We start from the raw sequence: 10,349 nt of genomic DNA, 5'->3' as shown, positions 1-10,349 counted from the left end.
CTTGTTTGGTGCTCCCCAGTAATGTCAGCTTTGTGCTGACATTACTGGGGTGAGGTGAGATGAGAAACCAGCCAAAGGGCTGAATGAAGAGCATTTATCTCACAAATTGTAAAGTCAAATTCTACAAGGATTTTTAGAACTTGATTAAAACGTGCCTTAAGGGCAGTCTCTTCAGCAAACGATGTCAGTAAAGCTACACGCGAAAGAATGGGGTTGGACCCTTATACCATATACAAAAACTAAAAATGGATATAGGACTTAAACATAGACGTAAAATTACAAAACTCTTAGAAGAAAATATAGGGGGAAAACTTCTTGACAATGGATTAGACCATTACCTCTTGGATATAACACCAAAAGCATAGTCAACAAACACAAAAACAAACTGCACTACATCAAAATTTAAAACTGCATCAAAGGACACAAGAATGAAAATGCAACCTACAGAGTAGAAAAAAATACTCGCAATGTATAAGGATTTGAAACTCAACATATAAAGAGTGACACATCAACAAAAAAATCCAACAATAAAATGGACTTGAATAGACATTTCTCCAGAGAAAGTATATAAATGGCCAACTTGCATATGAAAAGATGCTCAGCACCACTAATCATTAGGAAAATACAAGTCAAAACCACCATATGATCACCTCACACACACTAGGCTGGCTACTTTCAGTAAAACAAAGTAAATCTTAACATGGATGTGACGAAATTGGGACCGTTGTACACACTGGTTAAAATGTAAAATGCTGGGGGCACCTGGGTGGCTCAGTGGGTTAAAGCCTCTGCCTTCGGCTCAGATCATGATCCCAGAGTCCTGGGATCGAGTCCCGCATCAGGCTCTCTGCTCAGCAGGGAGCCTGCTTCCTCCTCTCTCTCTCTCTCTCTCTCTGCCTGCCTACTTGTGATGTCTGTCAAATAAGTAAATAAAATCTTTTAAAAAGATTTTTAAAAAATGTAAAATGCTGCAAACACAATATAAAACAGTATGGCAGTTCCTCAAAAAAATAAAAAAATAGAATGATCAGATGAACCAGCAATTTCAAAAGAATTGAGAGCACCTTTGCACACACCACTACAGATTTTGTGTTCTCCCCACCTAAAATTTGTGTGTTAAAACCCTGTTCCCCAGTGTGATGGTATTTGGAGATGGGCCTTTGGGAGGTAATTAGGTCATTAGGGTAGAGCCCTCATAGGATTAGTGTCTTTATAAGAACAGGCAAGACAAAACTTCCTCTCTGCTCTCCCATCAGGTGAGGATAAGAGAAGATGGATATCCCACAAACCGGGAAGCAGGCTCTTACCAGATGCCAGATCTGCCAGCACCTTGATCTTGAACTTGCCAGCCTCTAGAATTGTGAGAACAGACGATTGTTGTCTAAGCCACCCATTCTATAGTAATTTGTTACAGCAAACTGATTAAGACACGCAGTGTTTGCAGTATTATTTACAATGCCAAGGGTGGAAGCAGTCCAGTGTGTCCATCAAGAGATGGAACGGATAAATGTGCTATATACATAGAATGGAATATTATTCAGCCTTAAAAGGAAAAAAATTGTAACAGCATGCTACAACATGGATGAACCTCAAGGACATTGTTATGGGAAAGAAGCCAGGAGCAAAAAGACAACTACTGTATGATTTCACTTATATGAGGTTATCTAGAGCAGTCAAATTCATAGACCATAGAATCGTGGTTGCCAGGGCCTGGAAAGAAGGGGGACAAGGGGAGCTGTTAATGAGTATGAATTTCAGTTTTCCAAGATGAAAAAGTTCTAGAGACTGGTTGTACAACAATGTGAATATACTTAATACTACTGAGCTGTACACTTAAAAATGATTAAGATATAAATTTTATGCTTATAGATATTTTGCCAGTTTGTTTTTAAGCCTTAACATACTCCTAATTCTGTTGAGTTTGCCTGTACCAAAATGCCTCTCTTGAGTGTTATTTTATTTTAGGGTTATTTCCTGGTCAAGCTACTTAGAGCCTTCAACACCTGATTAAGCAGATGAAATATTTTAGAAGTAGAAAGACTATCATTTCTTTCCTTTGAATTTAGCACAAGTATGCCAGACACACTGGGTATTTAATCTTATGTGGTATTCATACAAAATACTTGTACGGTTATAAAGGAAAAATTCCTCCTGTGTCTTCTCTCAGTACTCTACTGTGTACCAAGCAAATCAATAACACCGGCTGCGTCAGCTACAACCCAGTCCTGACACTGTCTGTGTGGAGTTAGCATCAGGTCCTGTAGATCCCACAAGACTCACAGGCTCAATCTCACATGACTATTACCGCCCCCTACCACCTTCCAAGTAAATCCCAAGTCCAGGTGGTTAACCTGAGCATCTGGCCAACCAGCTATTAACCAGAGGTTCCCAGGGCCTGCTTAGGTTTGAATACTGTGTTCGAGTAGCTCACAGGACTCGGGAGAATAGTTTATTTATTAAATTACCAGTTTCTTACAAAAGGATGTATCTCAGGAAGAGCCCGATGGAAGAGATGCACTGGGCAAGATATGTGGGAAGGGGCGCGGTGCTTTCCGGCCCTGTCTGGGAGCACCCTTCCCAACACCTCCACACGTTCAGCAGCCTGGAAGCTGTCCAAATCTTGTAGTTCAGGGATTTTTATGGAACCTTCCTTATGTTGACATGATTGATTAAATCACTGGCCATCAGTGACTGATTTAACCTCCAGTTCCTCTTCCCTTCACCTAGGAGGGTAGGGGGAGCAGCCTGAAAGTTGCCAACACAAATCACTGTGGTTGGTTCCCCCCCAACCAGCTCCTGCCCATCCTTTCAGGTTCTCCAAAGGTCACCTCATTAAAAACTCAGGTGCGGTTGGTTGAAAGAGGCTCATTATGAATAACAAAAGACTTCCATTTCATCTTTATGGCTACAGAACTGTTTCAACTTCCAACAACTCAGAACAAAAATTTAAGCACTATAGGAACATCTTTTGTTATAAAGCACAAGGGTTTTAGGAACTGTGTGCCAGGAACAGGGACGAAGGCCAGATACAAATTTCTCTCAGAAATCACAATATCACAATGACAAACTGTATAACAAGGTTTCAGTCACCTGGATGCCATCCTCTTAAATGTGGGCAGACTTCTGGCTCCTTGCATGCACTTAGAAAGGAATGTTAATACGTGTGTTCAGGAAAAAGTATTTATTTGACACCTTTACAAAAATATTTAGGCACATAATTTTCATGTTTATGTCACCTGATTTACATATCTCACTCCTTAGTACCTTTTAAAACACTAAAATGGTCATTTCGTAAATAGGATCTGTAGTGAAAAATACTGTGATAAGCCAACATTTGTAGACAAAAATCAGTTGATCAGCATGAGAAAGAAATATTTATGAACAAAATAATCTCTAAAAACATTTTTGTGAGTTAATAAATCTAACCAGTAGATTTCTTTTTAAAAAGTAATTCAAAAAGAAAGTTTTAAAAAACCCACCATTGAGTGTCTCTTCTTACCGTCACGAAGTGGCGCCCTCACGCAAGACCTAGCAGACCGGTTCAGAACACAGTCGTGGCGCCAGAGGCTCCCAAACCCCAACCACCAACCACCGAGAGCTGTGCCGACTCAGACGCAGCGCGGAGCCAGTGCGTTTCACTTGGAAAAGGGAAGAAGGAATGTCTGGCCTGTGGAGCCTGTAGAGGAGCTACACCTTAAGGAGACAAACTGGGAAAGCGCAACCAGCATCACCATTCTGAGGTGAAGACAGAAAATCATTTTTTCTTTTGAAATTCACTACCAAAAGAAAAGCAACTTTGTTCTTTTTTAAAAAACATGTGGAATGACCTGCATCACATAATGGCCACAATTATATCCAGTAGGTACTTTAAAAAAAACAAAAAACTGTTATTTAAACATTCCAGAGGCAACAAAGTGCAGGATCACGTTTTTCAAGAAATATACCCAATATCCAGGCCTCCAGCGTTTAAGGAGCAGAGATGAAGTACCTAGTTTGCCTACAGTCTCCCCCTGATGTCATGACATGACACTCGCTGGGCGCCACATATGTATGAAGCATCGTGCTGAAGAGTTTCACATCCGTTATCATTTATTGTGACTATTACTGCTTTCCCATCAATTACAGCCTTATTCAGAGAAGGAGCCGATACAGAAGTGTCCCTCTTTATTCACAGGGGATATGTTCCAAGATCCCTAGTGGATGCCTGAAGCCACAGAGAGTACTGGACCCTATACATGCTTTTTCCTATACGTACATGATATAGTTTTGTTTATAAATTAGGCACAGTAAGGGATTAACGATAATAAAATATAAAAATTATACTGTCATAAAAGTTACATGAATGTGGAGTCTCTCAAAGTGTCTTACTGGACTGTACTCACCCCATGATGACGTGAGGTGATAAAATGTCCACGTGATGAGATGGAGCGAGGTGAATGACGCAGACATTGTGACACAGCATTAAGCTACTACTGACCTTCTGACCATATGTCAGGAGGATCATCTGCTTCCAGACCTCGGCTGACCACGGATAACTGAAACTGAGGAAAGGGAAACGGAGAAGGGGTGACACCTGGACTACATAGTTATGGGGAAGAAAGAATATGTGAAATAGAGGGAGAGGAAGCCAGACTAGTCACAGATTCTAACAGCCGGACACTTCTCTCAGAACTAGAAGAGTAGCAGGAGTTGAAAAAGTCCTTTTAGATGAAGAAAACGCTTTGGCTCTATGGGTGGGTGGGGCACCCGTAATCGGTGGTAACTGCCGACCGCTCTTACTTACAAACCACTGCCTCCTTTCACCCTCTTCCTCTTAATATGCATCTGGCTAAACAATTACACGTTCCTTGAGAGCAAGAACTGTCCTATTTATGGTAGTTTCCCCAGAGCCTGGCATAAGGCTCTGGCATAAAAAAGATGCTCAATAAATCTCTGTTCACCGATAAGACCACAATAACAAAAACAGGTCCAAAATACTAAAGCACTATTCCAAACCAGTCAAATATGAAACTCTGCTAGTCTTTCCGTGAAAAACACGTTTCAGTGTTACTGACCCGAACTTTCCATGGATTCTTAATATGACAGGACTACAGAAAACTTGCAGATGCATGTTTTTTTAAACCAACTTGTGAGCTGGAGCCTAGCAATGACTGACTTATAAAATCAACACCCACATGAAGCAATTACAAATCACCTGACACGCTGGCAATGCGCAGTCTGGTCAGCCAGGGTTCTCTGAATCAATCTGGCACAGACTAAAAAGCAGGATGGCCAAAGAGGACTTTGTTTTCATTAACTCAAGAAGAGGAGCCACTAGTCAGAATTTGGTTTTCAAAATTCTCACCACAGCTTATCTGTCTCAAAGGGCAAACGAAGGGTTTAACTATAAAGCTGCCTCTCTTTCCCCCAGGAGGTAGGTAGTATGTCACAGAATTTTTGCCTTGTAAAATATCAACCTTGGGGCAAAATCGAGACATTCTGGGTGATGTCAGAGCACCAGGTAAACCTCTAGTTCACTAAAACCAAGCCTGCACATAATTGAAAAACTCCAAAAATGGTTGGCCAGTCTCTTCAGTCCTAACTTCCCCAGACTGCTTTCTCTTATCTTGACATGTTGGTGGAAGTCGAAGGGGGGCATTTGGAAGCAGAACCTGGACAAGGCAGAAGATGAAACTCTCTCTGCTGTTTCTGGACAGGCAGCAAGTTCAGCACGGGCTGGGGGGGGGGAGGGGGGAACATCAAGGTCATGTGCATTCAGTGAGGCTGTAATGACACTATTTTCTCAAACCTAGAGAGATGACAGATCTTCAAGGAACCTGACCCCCATGAAGCAGTTCAACCCCTCTTGGGGTTCTAGCCTAACAGCTCTAGACACATCCAAAGGCCTTTCATGACAACAAATTCTACAACACAAATAATTTCTAAAGTCAAAGTTCCCTCCATGTGCCTCAATAGAAGGAACAGAACCACTAAAATGAACTGTCACGATGCCTTTGCACCTTATCCAGGCAAAACCAGGCAGGGGCAGGCAACATTCACAGCCAGAGTTTATAGCAACTGAGGCCAGCCTGGAAATGAGATAGAAGCTCTGGCATCACTGTCCTCCTTCTGCAAAGCCTATCCTCTCTGAGTCCAAATTCAACCAAGCACTTGCCTCCTTTGAAGAGCTCAAGCTAATCCAGCATCTTCATTTCCTCACTCTCAGAGGAAAAGGGCAGTTTATCAATGGCAGCATGGTACAACAGAAGAAACATGAATTTTTACTTCTTAACAAGTCACCTACTTCCTCGGAGTCTTGTTTTCTTTTTGGTAAAACAGAGACCAGAAAAACCATCTTACAATAAGAAAATATCCTATGCTCCCCCCACCCCCCGCAAATTTTCTCAGATTAGGTGACCCTGAAAAAGGGGAGCCTTGAGAGCTTTTAGCTTGGAAGTTGGCCATGGGGCTAATTCTAGGGACCCAATACCACTGGCCCTGCTTTAGTAAAGACAAATCCAAATATAGGAAACATATGGATATGAAAATGACCTCCCTTTTTTAAAAATAAAAAGAAGTCAAAACCTTCCAGGCTTCCTGTTAAGTAAGCCACCAAAATACTAATTGTTTGGATCAGTAGAGCCCTGTGGATTCCAAACCCAGTGAAAGAGAAGTTAGTGCGGACCAGTGCAAAAGTATCCAGCCTCTTCCACACTGACTGCACGACCGGTCTGTGCAAACACTCATACCCAAAGTCAGTGGATGTCTCTGAGCCGGCTCACAGGGCTGTGTGTGAGGGAAGCCTCTTCCCATCCAGAGAGACAGCGCAGGCACCACCTATTCACAGCTGCTCTCCCAGGATGCAGCAGAAGTCTTGCGAGAAGCTGCCATGCCCAAGGGACAGGGGCTGTAGGTGACAATACCTGAGGAGACCGGTATGCTCCTGCCGTGTAAACCCTAAGTGGGGACTGCCACACAGAGACCACGCCTGGACAACATGGAGACATCTCAACAGGCTTTCCCCTCAAACCAGCACACTCAGGAATGGAAGACCCAGCTGCAGCAATTCAAAGAGGAGTAAAAAGAATAGCAACCAAACCCAGAAGAGGGAAGCCCAGCAAAGAGACGGGGGCCACTTTACGGGCCTGCCATTCTCCCTCAGAGAAGAAGGGCTGGGCTGCATGGTTTCCAAAATGCAGCTCTTCACATGACTCTTGATCTTGGGGTCAGGATTTCAAGCTCCACGTTGGGTACAGAGTTTAAAAAAAATTAAAACGAAACAACTGTTTAAATAAATAAACAAAATGCAGTTCTTCACATGCATGTCAACTCCTGGCGTAGCTTCTGGTTTCACCATTGTGGGGCAGACAGGGGTGGGTGCTTCTAAGCCCATTCACAGACTTGCTGTAGCTAAGAGCTGAAAAAAGTTTCTGTGGCTTGTTCAGGGTCACAGCATCTCCTGAATGGATCATAAAGTTAAGTTTCCTCTCTTAACCCTCAGTCACAATAGCAGGAATAAGATCATTCAGCTACCTCCAGAAACATCCCTGTACCGCCAGCACTTAGCATAATGCCAGGTACATATTATATACCCGGTACCTTTGAGTTGAATGAATGAGTCCTACAGATGAATAAATGAGTAAAGGGCCTAGTTTCTCCATCCCTTCATTATTGCCATCCTACACAACAAAGAGGGAATATAGCATAATTTCAAGGAATGCACTGTGCCCGTCCCAGGAGTCCTCAGGGAAGCCAACATGGAAACCCATACAACTTCAAAGCCCACATGGTTTTTTAGTGCCAAAGCTGTCATCTTAAGCAAATTCAGTGATACTATCCTTATGAAGGAAATGCAATTGTTAAGAAACAAAATTCAAGAAGGAGAAATTGTAGATACTTGGCTGCATTTTCAGCAGAAGGCAGGCTAACCTGCCTCTCTGTGCAGCAGCCATCCAACTGAGGAGGCTCCAGCTGGGGCACTATGTAAATGCAGCTCTAAGGGACACCTGGATTTCAAATTATGGAACAATATTTTCAAAACACCGATGTCTCACTGTCGGCATAAAAGAAATAAATTAAAAAGCCCGGTACATTTTCCAGTTTGATATAAATTAATTCCAATGGCATATTTAAAATAGAGTCAATTATAAGTTTCTCTCATAAAATTTTAAAAGGCAGCAATCAATCCTCAGATTGTACAAGTGCAAAGGAATGGTTATTTTCTCCATAATCAAGACACCTCAATGTCTGTGTACGAATTGCCAGTGTTTTCAGTTGATCAAAAACTTGGGCCTACGTCATCGAAGCAATCCTCTGGTCATACTGCTCCTTTTCCCTTAATGTCCAGCTTGTTACTGGCCTCTGACTGTTTGCTCAGCTGCTCTTCAGAGAAAGTGATGTAGGAATACACCAGGCTCCCTGCAATGCTGCAAAACAGAAAACCACCATCAGGGAGGAAAGAAGGAAGGAATGGCGAAGGTATGGGGAACTAGTGTTGAGGGCTGGAGTTACCTTCATAAGCCAACAGCACGTAAAATTAAAACATACGGTGTTTTCAGCTACCGAACAAGAGATGCTCCCTCACCATCGTATCACGCCCTGTTGCTGATGCTCTGAGGAAATAAATGTTTGCATGTACCCGCTGGCAGGAGTGCCAATTTTATACCACCCTTCTGGAATACCATTTGTTGAAGTAAAAAAAAAAAACCTTAGGATTCTGCTTCTCCTTTGACCGAGCAATCTACTTCATGGAAGAATTGTATACATCTTCATAGACTTACCAAGAAAGAGTTTGCCACAAAATTTATAATAGCAGAAAATTAGGTAAAGGATAAATGTCCCAAGAGAGAATTACATAAATGCATACAGTAGAATATGATGTATCTCAGAAAATAATATAAAACAAAAACGGCAATGACATCTTAAATGAAAAAATAATCTCACAAAACATGAAGTATTGTCTAATCCCATTATTTAAGTAAAAATAAACACTAATATGCATCAGAATGAAGTCTAGAGACAACACAAGAACATTTATGGTTTTTACATCTAGATGGTGAGATCATAGGTGATTTTTTTATTTCTATTTTCTTTATTTTCAAAAATAATCATTCAAGGCAAAGAAATGTAATTTTTAAGGATAAAAAACATCCCAATTAGTAAGTAAACATGCAGACCCTGGGAAATTCATAGAGCTAGTTTCTCTCTGACTAGAATCAAGTTCACAGTGCAGAACCTCTCATCTGAGCCCTCAGCCTCTGAGTTGCTTTCTGGTACTCCTCACTTATCCACCACAATGACCACCTGGAGGGAAGTCGTGCGTGAGGGACAGTGATTACACTTGCCGATTCTCTGTAGTGACCTCAAATCCACATGGGATACACAGCCCCCTGCCCCAGTCACCAACTGAAAGTAAACTGGGGGAGCTCACAGAGACACTAGAGACTCTTCTGCTAAGCCTGACACCTTTGACTCTCTTAGATCTCCAGTTGGCATCTTGGTCCCACTTCTGCTTTCAGATGTTCCTGTCCCGGATTTGGCTCCCCACTTTTTGCATGACCACTTGACTCATGAACTTACACCTTGTTTGAAATTGGTTCTATTCTCGGGGCACCTGCGTGGCTCAGTCGGCTGAGTGTCTGCCGGGTCGTGATCCCAGGTTCTGGAGATGGAGTCCCACCTAGGGCTCCCTACTCATGGGAAATGACAGAAGCTCAACATTCTTTGAGATTCACTTGTACATCTACAGGACAAAGTCCCCTTTGCCTCCAACCCTGCCCTCCCCTCACCACAAAGTAGGATTGTTCCTTTCTTCCTTTCATTCTATCCTCTAGGGTCCTCCTTCCACAACAACCTCAAACATAACAACGGTTTCTTTATTTTTCCTGTCAAGACATTCTCTGATCTTTATATTAAGCTGATTTCACTTGGGAGAGAAATAATAGAGCAGTGGAGGATTGAAGAAGACAAAGAATACCCTGGAATTACTTCTAGGCCTCATCCTTAAAATGACCCTGTACCCTACATCCCTAGCATAGTTGGTGTAATGAAAAAACACGGACTTTGTGGAGTTAGGTCTTGGTTCAAATCTTGAATATACTACTAGCTCTGTGTCGCTTGTTAATTTCTCTGAGATTCTATTTCTGTATTAATAAAATAAGAACAATACTCTCTATAAATGAGATCATATGCATAAAGAACCCAGGCCCTGATCCTGGCACATGGTAAAACAACCAGGAAATATATATTCCTTCCCCGCCCTTCCCTGTCAGCCCCGCCATTCACAGACTAGAGGGGATGCACCGTTAACAAAGGTAGGGTGGTATCATAGGGAGACTTGACCTGATGCAAGAGGGCACACTGTTGCTACA

General features: G+C 42.2%; 1 protein-coding gene across 1 annotated transcript in view; it reads right to left on the bottom strand.

Annotated features, from left to right (window-relative positions):
* Window positions 1-3,166: 3,166 nt before the first annotated feature.
* Window positions 3,167-10,349, bottom strand: part of SLC35D1 (solute carrier family 35 member D1) — a 47,920-nt gene continuing 40,737 nt past the window's right edge. Inside the window, exon 12 of the mRNA XM_080801510.1 lies at window positions 3,167-8,405. Coding sequence (XP_080657636.1) covers window positions 8,297-8,405 — 109 coding nt within the window. The 3' untranslated portion in view covers window positions 3,167-8,296. The remainder of the gene's footprint in view (window positions 8,406-10,349) is intronic.

The sequence above is a fragment of the Martes martes genome (assembly GCF_963455335.1).
Source record: "Martes martes genome assembly, chromosome: 4".
Lineage (NCBI taxonomy): Eukaryota > Metazoa > Chordata > Mammalia > Carnivora > Mustelidae > Martes > Martes martes.
This window is presented reverse-complemented; position numbering and strand designations above follow the sequence as displayed.